At 38.3% G+C, this 11,539-nt stretch overlaps 1 protein-coding gene across 2 annotated transcripts; it reads right to left on the reverse strand.

The window, feature by feature from the left end:
• Positions 1 to 4,691: 4,691 nt before the first annotated feature.
• trub1 (TruB pseudouridine (psi) synthase family member 1) lies at positions 4,692 to 11,325 on the reverse strand. Of its 2 annotated transcripts, none has more exons than XM_029527970.1 (8): positions 11,171 to 11,325; positions 10,906 to 11,001; positions 9,852 to 9,907; positions 6,236 to 6,317; positions 6,031 to 6,103; positions 5,534 to 5,673; positions 5,319 to 5,375; positions 4,692 to 5,219 (listed from the first exon to the last, which is right to left on the reverse strand). In XM_029527970.1, exons 1-8 carry the CDS (start codon positions 11,316 to 11,318, stop codon positions 5,044 to 5,046), a joined length of 828 nt encoding a protein of 275 aa, XP_029383830.1. In that variant the 5' UTR covers positions 11,319 to 11,325; the 3' UTR covers positions 4,692 to 5,043. The 2 variants fall into 2 exon arrangements, with proteins under 2 accessions (XP_029383830.1, XP_029383829.1); XM_029527969.1 differs by having other exon boundaries at positions 10,906 to 11,004.
• Positions 11,326 to 11,539: the final 214 nt, after the last annotated feature.

Consider the following 11,539-nt stretch of genomic DNA (forward strand, 5'->3'; position numbering starts at 1 on the left):
TTTTGCTGCCACTTGATTTGACGAATGTATGTATTTGATGGATTCATTTTGAATTAAGAGATACAGGGACCCTGCACAAATGAACACCAGTAAAATACCTCACACTGTTGTTCTGCGATTCTACGATTAATTTCTGCTGCAAGTTGAAACGTTTTTGTTCAAATCCTCAACACAACGAATCCTGATGAATAAAAAAACTTTACAGCACACTAAACTGGACATTATTTGATAAACCAGATGAAATCTGTGATACAGCTCCTGCTATGAGAAAACATAGTTGAAAAATTAACAAAAGTAAACAAACTTAAATTTCGGATCAGATTGTATCACTACATGCTCAGAATAAAGGGTTCAGAGATTCCACTTACCTTTCGAGTTTTTTTGCAGTTACTTCTTACATCAAATCTCCTCCAAGGGTTTCATTTGGTTCTATCTAATGAACTCAACCGCTTTCACTCCTCTTAAAATTAAATTTCACTAAGCTGGAGTTCAATGAAAATCGAGAATTGTTCACTTTACTATTCGTTTCTGCAGCACTTATGGCCTGCTGAATGGGTTATAACTGCAGTTTTTACTTCACACCATCACATTCTGAGTGCCGTAATTATTTTCTGTTGACCTATACACATTTCACATTGACATTTCAAAATTCACAAACTCTCATGAAACAACTTGAAAACAATTTGAGACAAAAAAAAAAACTCTCCCAGCAACTATATCCGAATGAAGCCAGCGTCCTGTTTTGTTGTCAGCCTATATGAGTGTGTAACGGATTTTTTACTAATCAAACATCTTGGAGCCTTATCGGGCAATGTAATACAGGTTAACAGCAATCCACATCCCGAATGCAGCAGTTGAATGGCAAGTGATTAACTCATGATTATGAGGTTTGGCGCTTTCCTGTGAAATCCGTCTATCAGTGCGGCTCAGTTGATATACTTATGTTAATGAACACAACGCACACCGCTTCGATTGCTTATGAGCTTATGAGTATATCCCCCTACACAAGTTTCCGCACAGGTAAATCATAACCGATAACTTCTGCAGTCAGAGGAAAGCCATTCTTTTCCTGGAACCAGCTGCGGTGTCACGGTCATCAGGATATTTCACTGGCAGCTAGATTCACTGGACTAATAGTGTGCTCACAGGTCACGCTTAAGTTATGGGAGGGGACATGTGCCAAACTAAAACTAAATCCAGTAATTCGATTTTCTGATATGTCTTTAAGCGCGCTCCACCGACTGCCCACTTTCTAACAGCCTGCAATTTAGATAAAATGGACTCTAACAGCAAACATGGTCATAAAGAGCCTTGGAGACATGAAAGAAATCACCTTGCGGCTAATATTTGGACCCAGGCAATCATTACAGCGCATTGATCCGGACGCTCCCCGTGGCGGCAGACTCCTGTCCAACGACTATTGATAAGCGCACAGCCGAGTCGCTGGTCCTGCTCCCTGGCAGCTGGCGCCATAGATCTCCCTATGAAGGTCCGAAGCACGGTTACATATTATCTATATCAGCAGAGGAATGAACGCTCAACGATCCTAATGTTTTGGCATGTTTAGTAATGTGAGAAACAGCAGTGGGGCGATTAAAGGGGCAGATTGGCAGGGGATATGTTAACTGTATGAAACCAAACAAGTATTTTTCCCTCCTGCGATAATAATATAGTAACTAGTAACTAGTTACAGTTCTTTTACTGTTATTAGTCACACTAACATTATTTCTTCCTCTGTTATTTGAACTTATTGCTGATATTCTTGTATTGTAAGCAACTTTTGGTGGTACCAGTCATTAATAGTAGCCTATTCACATAGGCTACGTTTTGCTTGTAGTGTGTCGTCTCCTCTTAATCTCCTCTCTCCTCTTGGATTGATTCATCCAACCTGTTTAGGCCGATGACCCGCCTGAGGTTTCTGCCTCTTAAAGGAGGTTTTTTTCCCCCTTCGCCGTGTTTATTGATGAAGGGATCTTCTGGGTCTCTTTAATAACTCTATAAAAAATTTGGTCTATACCTGCTCTGTGAAAAATGCCTTGAGGTATCTTTGTTATGACTTTAATGTTTTGGGGGTTTTTTTGGGTTGATTTGGCGATGACCAGATGCTGTTAGCATTAAACCGCAGGCATACGTTAACAAAAGTAAAAAGAAATAGCCTACATTAAGGGCCGCACGACGGAATAGTGGTTAGCTTTGATGCCCCACAACAAGATGCTCACGTGTTCGGTTCCCAGGCATGGGTTCTTTCTGTGCGGAGTTCTCCCCGAGCATACTTAGGTTTCCTCCCTCAGCCCAAAGACATATACGCTATATTACCAGAAGTATTCACTCACCTGCCTTGAATCACAATTTAAGTGATAACTCATTCAAAATCTCTTGGTATGCCGCTATACTATACCATGCCATATGGTATGATGCAAGAGATTTTGGACAACTCCATGCTCCCAACTTGGTGGGAACAGTTCTGTCCTGTTCCACATGACTGTGCACCAGTACACAAAGCAAGGTCCATAAAGACATGGATGAGAGTGTTTGGTGTGGATGAACATGACTGGCCTGCACAAAGTCCTGACCTCAACCTGACAGAACACCTTTGAGATGAATTAGAGCGGAGACTGAGAGCCGGACCTTCTCATCCAACATCAGTGTGTGACCTCACAAATGCGCTTCTGGAAGAATGGTCAAAAATTCCCATGAACATACTCCTAAACCTTGTGGAAAGCCTTCCCAGAAGAGTTGAAACTGTTATAGCTGCAAAGGGTGGACTGGCATCATATTAAGCCCTATAGATTAAGAATGGGATGTCACTTAAGTTCATATGAAGGTCAAGGCAGGTAAGTGAATACTTTTGGCAATATAGTGTGTGTTTAGGTTGATTGGTGACCCTAGATGTCTCTTCTGTATGTTTACCCTGCAATGGACTGGCAACCTGTCTAGGGTATACCCAGCCCTCACCTAATATGAGCTGGGATTGGCTCCAGCAACCCTGGTGACCTGGAAACGGATAAGCAGCAGAAGATGAATTAAAGAGCCAAATTAATTTGGGGACTGTTTCATCAACTGCGACTCCTGTTTTCACTCAGAAAAAGGAAATTTGGCACTTGTCATAGAATAAATTAAAGCAATGATTAAAAAAAAATATATATATATAAAATAAAAAATAAAAAAATATATATAATTAAAATAGGGGAGACCGGGTACGGTTGTAACATGGAGAAAGTTGTAACACCACAAATTCCTTCAACATATGTAGCATATATTTTAAAGGTGTCACAACTATTCCTTAATATAAACGTAAGAAGACTTCATTGATTTTAATCATTTTACAGCATGCCTAAATAGTGGAAAAGGAAGACTAAGGGAGGTGTACCTGTTGATGTTTTTCATAAGAAGCATCTATTGCTTGTGCTCACAAAGAAGGAAAGGTCAGTCAGATCAATGAAGGAACATGAGATCTGCCATGCAACACTGAGCAGAGCAGATCTCCAAGCCAAAGGGAGTGTGTTTTTCATACAGGTGCACTGTAGTATTCATTAAGCATTCATACTGTTATGAAAATTTGTTCTAGTAAACTCATTTACACACACAAATACACTCTCCTAAATTTAACAGAGAGTGTGTTTCAGTGATGGCAGAGAGAGAACGATATTAATCTGGATTGGCGTATTTTTACCTAATACAGGTGTTTTGAAGCATATTCCATGGTGTGGTCTCTGTTTTCTGTAATTGCTGTTCATCTAGTAATACTCATATTATAGGTGATCTGTGAATAAAATAAATCACAATTTTAACATAGTATCCAGTTATTTTGACCAACATCTCTTTTTACCTCTGTTGCACTTACAGAGATGAGCAATTTTTTTTTCACTGTCAAAGAATTGTCCCACCCTAAACTGGGTTGAATAACTTTTTTTTTTTTTTTTAAATATCTAACTTCCTATCTGAGTTGCACTTTTGAGAGCAAGACCAATGTCGCATTTATGTTAGTTTCAGGAGTTTGGGGACATGTTGTAAAATGTAGTTCCACTTAATGTCAATTTATACTTAAAAGTCTCATCCTGGAGACTTCATTTCAGAATGGTCAAATGATTTAAGCTCATTTCACAGCAGATATTCTGGCCTATCAGGAAAGTAAATTATGATTAACCTTAACCCCTCACTAAATGAATGCCATTCAGTTATCTCGCTGAACACCAGAAGCCTGGAAATGGTTTGTATACATAGCATGCTTCTATTGTTAATGTTACTGATTAAACCACTGCTTTCCCCAAAATATCTGCCATGAAAAAGGGACAGTATCACACAAAGAAAAAATGTCATACTGAAATTAAAAGTCAAGTTTTTGAAAAGAAGCATTGGTAGATAATTCAATTCTATTCATTTTATACTCACATTTAGCAGTTTCTAGCAGTTAATTAGGGAATCTTATTTTACTTTAGCATAAATTGACATTTTCACTGATACAAGAACATTTTTCTTAATTTAAATCTGAGGTCCTTATCAAAACTAAAGCATGATGCGGCCAATGAAAATCCATATGTTTAACAAAAATAAGTCAGCTTCACTCCAATATTTGATTATAAAATGCAAAACATATTAGATTAAACATACTGTATTTATCAGTGTTGAAGTGATGATGCAGCCATTCTGGCAGATAGAGGACATGAAACTAGGAAAAAAAAAAAATGTACTTTGGAAGAACAGATTGATTTTATTTGCATATAATAATTCTTGGAGTGTTGTCAGCATTTCCACATAAACTCACTCACTCATACTTCACCTGCAAACACTTCATTATAATGAAACTAAAGCAATGATTTCTGATAACATACAAGATTCCTTACTTCCTTGCAAACTAAATAAAAAGTAAATTCTTTACAAATGTAACTTGCTGTAAATTACAGAATAGACAAAAAAAACAAAAAAACAAAAAACAAACAAAAAAACACACACAGAAACAGGAACACATCAGGAGAGCTTTGAGACACTCTTCATTGGAAAGCCAATCAAAGATGTAGGTCCTGTTGTAGTGTTTCTCAGGTGTCATTCTGCTGTGGGGTTTCTAGCAATCTGCACACTATTGGACTCTGAGCAAGTCTGCAGGGAGTGCAGGATATGATCTAGTGTCCACTGCTCCTCATGTAAGGCATGCTCTTCAAGCGTGAACTGGCCCTGTTTGGTACGGACCAGCTTCTTCACATGAGCACATGATGACAGAGCTGAAACACACACATTTGTTGCCGTTACATCAGTTGGCTCAGTGTAATGACTTTTCCATAAATGTGCAGATGAGGAAACTATGAAACAGAATGGTCTACCTTTTCCCAGGTCATCCACCAAACTCCTGACATAGAATCCACCACCACACTCAATGTCTGTCAAAGAAACAGCACTACTGTGACTGCTATTTCAATCAAATATTTTTAAAATAACAAACATTGAAAGAGCAGGAAATGACTTCTCACATACTATGTAAGAAGTCAGTATTACATAACAGCAGACAGAACCACTTCATTCAGCAACTTGTGCTAACCCAGAATGAAGTGAGGAGGTCTGAACTCCTGTAGAGTCAGGTTGTACACGGTGACGGATCTGGCAGGTTTGGCCTCAACACTGTGACCTTTCTTCAGCAGGACGGACAGACGCTGGCCATCTTTTTTCAGAGCAGAATAGCTAAGACAACGAAAATCAACAAAACACACTACAATGAACCCACTCATAATTTTTTGTATTTAACTATGTTTGTATAGATTCTGTTAACTTATCTGTCTGCCTTTCCGTCAACATAAAATATAGTGCTACTGATAGGAAAGCATGCAAAGCAAGAAAATATTCTGATTAAAATAAATTGTGTTGTCCAAAATCCAAAGATATTTACTGTCAAATCATAAAATCTCCTCACAATATTTAACATTTCAGCATTTTTTTGGTTTTTATTTAGATTTTTTTATGCAAATGCAATATTTTTTAATTTCACATACACAAGTGATTGTAATAGAAATATTTTCTCTAATTGGAAGCCTTACTCACAGGGGAGGAACTTGCATGATGTCACCAGTGAAAGATTTCAACTTCTCCTCAATGTCCTGCCTGGTTACATGTTCTGCGGGGTAAAGAGCAAAAATCACAAACATAATGAGAAGTTGCGTTGCACTATGTTCCAGGAGAAACAGTGCTTTGAATGAGTAGAATATAAACTGCTAAATGTGAGATAAATTATTTGTACATGCGTTACCAAAATCTTTCTCGAGAATCACACTGCCAGTAGCATCAAGTGTGTCTGTTGCTTTTCCCAGCTCCCCAACGGCAACATATTTCTGAAAATAAACACACTTTTGTTTTGACTTGAATCTATAACACATCTGTCACAGACAATTGGTAGTTTATATCAGTTGCCCAAGATTAAAAGGAAATATCAGACAGGATTTATAAAAAGGCAGAAAAAACATAACAAAACAAAACAAAACAAAAAAAAAAACAAAACAAGATAACGAACGCTTCACATCATAGAACATGCCAACAAAAATAATTTGAATGCCGCTCTGAACAATCTCGATGTGGAGAAAGCATTTGACTGTCAACTGGCTTTTTATGTATAAAGTGTTAGAGATAATGGGGTTTAATTTTCAATTCATTAAGTGTTTACAGTCTCTGTATTGCGACCCATCTGCCAGAATAAAGATCAATGGCCACTTGACAGCTTTAAGCTGTCATCAGGGATGTTGTACTAGCCCCACTCTCTTTGCTATTTTCAAAGAGGCGCTTGCTCATATCATTAGATAGGACAAAGAGCTGACAGGAATCACTATATCAGGAGACGACATTATCATGTACTTCCAAAACCCAAATACAACACTTCTTAAACTTGAAAAAAAATAATGGAAGACTACAGACTATTGTCCCGTTATGAGCTCAAAAATCACAAAGACTCAGGTACTCTCCCTCAACTACAAACCAAATAAAGCAATAAGGAAGCAGAATAAATTAAGATGGGATGCAAAGTCAATAAAATATCTGGGAGTGCTCATTACTCAGGAAGTTGATAAGATTTACAATACAAACTACAAGGGAATAAAAGAAAAAATACAAAGGGATGTGACGAAACGGCCCATACTAATTTTTCAGTTTCAGTTCAAGAATTGAAGTGGCAGAAATGAACCTATGAACCTGTATATCTTCTCATCCCTTCTGGTTAGAGTACCACAATCATAATTTGATGTCTGGGATTAATTGATATCCAGCTTTATCTGGGCGGGAGCTAAGCCAAGGATAAAACTCAGGACCCTCCAGATAGACTAGGAAATGGGGGGCAAGTGATGCCAAAATCTAAAGAATATTATTAAGCAGCCCAATTAAGGTACATTGTCTGTTGGTGCTACCCTCACTACCAAGCTAGATGTTAGGGCATTGAGACGAAACTGTGCAAGTTCCCCCTCAAACCAGGTATGGTGAAAGGTATGGCATGAGGTGGTCATAAAATACAATTTGACAGATGATAGTAAATTTCTCATCTGGCCATTCCAAACTCACAAATTTAAGCCTGGACAACTCAATAGGATCTTTGGAAGGTGGCTGGTCAAAGGAATGACAGCCATGTGCACACTTGTAGAGGGACAACATCTCAAATACTTTGAAAAACTTTGGAAGGAGTTTGACCTAGATAATGGAGACCTATTCAGATATTTTCAATTAAGAAATTTCTATGATTCAGAGATTAAGAAAATAACTTCAACAGAAGGAAACCAAGTGATAGGAATGTTTACGGATGCCTACAAAAGATCATCTTTAAGAACTGTCTCTAAGCTGCGCAAAAATCTGCAAAAATTACATGGGAGTAATGCATACAATGCATACAAAAATGAAGTGAGAGCCAGAGCTAAATTCAGAATTGTCAGTCAGTGACTGGCAGTTCATGTGCAAGAACCAACACAGTTAAAGCAGTTCTAAAGGATGGAGGGAATTCGGCTGGAAAAAGCTAATTTGCTTTTTCATTACACATTAAATCTAAACAACTGAGCAAACAGCACCACTGTTGGGCATTGTATGGGCATAGGAATGGCAGTCACTTTTGGTCATGTGTGAAAATAAAAACATTCTGGGACATGGTCCTTCAAATCGTGGAAGAAGTTTTGATTACTTCACATTATTTTGATACTGAGGGTATAGTCAGAAAGAGGACATCTACTTGTTTAAAATACTGGCACTGGCAGCTAAAAAGCCATTACTAGGAACTGGCTAAAAAGTTAACCTCGTGAGCTGACACTATGGCTGGACATTGTGGATCAAATATGCAACAATAATGGCAAAAATTGTATATATTTAAGAGAAATAGTGTTTATTCCAACCCTCCCCTATTGTTTCTGTTGTTTTTGTTCTTCTGCAATGTGTATTTTAATTATGTGCAAAATGAACTATAAAGTTTAAAAGAAGGAAAAAAAAAGAAGAAGAAAATGTTGGTCCAGAAAATATCTTGCTGTCATTTTATAATACCAAATTTAATCAAAGCCAATGAACACACAAATTGACAGCCAATACAGTTAGCACACCAATCAGTGCCTCAGGATTAAAAGGCCAAAGGGTCAGTTTGCTTCTTTCAGAACAATGGATTGGTGTTTAGCACTGTCAAAACTGTCCAACTGTGTTGGAAATCAGTCCTTAACCTTCTTTTTGTGGATTTTGCATCCCTGGTATTAGAATTAAAGCTGGGTGGATGGCCTACAAAAAAAGTTGTTAGAACTGTTAGAGGAAGCGGACATGGGAGAGGCAGGGAAAGGGTCAGGACACCAACTCGTCCCTTTCCCCCTCCGCTCACCAAAATCTTCTTGAAAGTTCAATTAACATTTAATTTCTTTTTACAAATATTTTCTTGGACTTATCAGAATAAGATATACCTTATTAATCCCTGGAGGGAAATTGTGCTTTTTTTTTGGGTTTATTTTCTACTAGTTAAAGAGTTGTTAAGTCTGATGGCAGTGGGAATTCTGCATTGTAGATGGATTAACCATTCACTGCTGTGGTTTCTCTGATCCACTAGGGCAGCGGTCCCCAACCGGTACCGGGCCACACAGAAAGAATACATAACTTACATTATTTATGTTTTATTTATCATCTGAATTGGAACAATGTTTTATTTTGAAAAATTATTCTCTCCGTTACGTCCGTCTATGACTCACTCTTGACACATGTCAAGACGCTTGTCTCGGTCACGTGATATCACGCGTTACCGCTAAAATAAAACTCACAAGATAGCGAAATTATTAAAAAAGTAAAGTTTCTTTGTGAAGGGGAAAAGGCCCAGTGAAGAGACAGAATAGCCTGCGACTTCCATGAAAAAGAAAACTGCACTTAGGTTCGGGGTTAGGGGGCAGAGAGGATGTTACTCATGTTGTTGCCGCAATGTTACGAGGGCACTGCTAATAAAGTTCCATACGAGTGCAGTGTATTCACGTTTATCATGATATTTAGAAAATAGCACAGTCTTTATACCGATCGTATCATTTTATTTTGTTGCATTTATCCGCCACACGTTAAAGGTCGGTCCTTGGTGCAAAAAAGGTTTGGGACCGCTGCACTACGGTGTTCTGACGTGGATGGTCCAAGTAATATCACAACAGTAACATGCTATGTTTTATGCAATGCTGCTCATGCATCGTGGCAGTCATAGCCACCATCAATTGCTTGCTTGAAATACAAAGAAAAGTTATTGAGAATCAGGGGGTTACTCCAAGAAGAATTATATATTATTCCATATTGAGGATGAAGCTAAGATTAATTGACCAGTATTTGGAATAAGTATACTTTTCTAGTGTAGTTATCAATTTCACTTTATTCCAAAATTGCACATAACTCACCTTTGAGCCAGTTAACATGTTACTGAGCATTTTTGTTCCATTCCCAACTCCAACAACTGAAAGAAGCAGAGTGTTACAATCTTAGGGCTTAAATTTTTCTACATTTTCGTTTAATGCAATCTGTCTTTTAGATTTTGTGATGTGGACACTTAGGTTTGTTATCACAAGACTAAATACGAATGCAATTTTGGTTTGAACCACTGTAGTTTAACATTCACAAAACAAAAACTGAACAGAATCGCAAAAGAAACAAGAAAGAATCAATCTGGATCTCATGCAATGACCCATATGATTCATGTACAACCTCAACAAATAACACTAGATCAAAACTTAGTATGTGGGTTGCCTGACCTTTTTTTGGAAACAGCAAGATTAACTAATTATCACCAAAAAAACAATTTAGAAAGAAAGTGCTATTGTTCCTTACAAAATGTTTGTCTGATGAGAAAATGAGAAGAAACAGACTATCCTTATTTTGACTTAAGTTATTTTTAAGTTATTTTTGTCAAAGTCATTCTGGCTTTAAGGGAGAGGAAAGTTTGAATGTACAGAATGAGGGTATGACATGCATTATGTGGAGAAAGTGGGGTTGAAGAGGAGGGAGAGGTGAATGTGACCTGTCCTGTACTGTACTTTCTCCATGATTGTCAGGCAGTTTTCCTTCCTGGTGCAGTCTGTCAGTCACATAGTAGCCATCCCCTAGTATCCTGCATTATGGTCTATTTTCCTCTAAGTGAGGTCACAGTAAAAAAAATCATGTCATATTGAATCCAGATGTGGTGACCATACACTCGTTAGGGAAACATTTAAATAAGCAATAGATGAAGTGATAAGTGGGGCCATTTTGATTTTCGGTTTACAACCGATGGAGTCGCCCTCTAACGGTCATCGGATAGTATGCCGGTTTAAGGCTTACCAACACCGACGACACTTAACAGCTCCAGAGTCCGCTTTATGGTCCTTGTCTTCACTTCTCGGCTTTCAATTAAATGTATGGGTTGCACTGACACTTTCGCGCTTCATTTGGAAGCTGTTAAATTTTAATTCCTCTTACCTAGCACCCCACTGGCAGCACTATCCAGGGTGCCTCCATGCCCCATTTTCAGAGACTGCTTCTTTCTCTTTCGTGGGTTTGGGTTCTTTGCACCAGCTTCTACACACACACACACACACACACACACACACACACACACACACACACACACACACACACACACACACACACACACACACACACACACACACACACACACACACACACAAATCACTTGACAGCTTCGACAGTCATGTCATCAATCGTGATGCCGTTGTTATATTACCCTTGAGTAAAGTTTCTTTTAGCTTGTTTAACACGTCTGCTGATGTAGGTCCTTGTTTTTTGTAAATCGCGAACAGCCCATTCAGTGACTGCAGTTTAGACAGAGAATTCGTTATTGGCGCCACAGAGGCACCGACGTTCCCAGCCATGCTTCCGCGGTCCTTCACGGCACCACTCTTCTTCTACGAATGCTATATCACGCCACGCAGCGTAATCGCCATCTACTGGCTCAATAAGTTAACTACGTCGGATATCCCAACAACCTGAAATAAGACGGCGTTAAACAATGGCATGATTGATTGATAGAAAAAAAATGTTAATATACAACTCATTTGGTTTTCAGTCATTCTCATTCTGGTGCGAATAGCAG

This window comes from Echeneis naucrates, chromosome 19 (assembly GCF_900963305.1).
Source record: "Echeneis naucrates chromosome 19, fEcheNa1.1, whole genome shotgun sequence".
Classification (NCBI taxonomy): domain Eukaryota; kingdom Metazoa; phylum Chordata; class Actinopteri; order Carangiformes; family Echeneidae; genus Echeneis; species Echeneis naucrates.

Excerpts from the sequence above, each read along its gene's own strand:
- trub1 (XM_029527969.1), bottom strand. The coding sequence starts at position 11,318 with ATGGCTGGGAACGTCGGTGCCTCTGTGGCGCCAATAACGAATTCTCTG. Across the intron at positions 6,104-6,235 it reads GATTCTCGAGAAAGATTTTG|AACATGTAACCAGGCAGGAC; the intron begins GTAACGCATGTA and ends TTTACCCCGCAG. Across the intron at positions 5,220-5,318 it reads GGTGGATGACCTGGGAAAAG|CTCTGTCATCATGTGCTCAT; the intron begins GTAGACCATTCT and ends TGTGTGTTTCAG.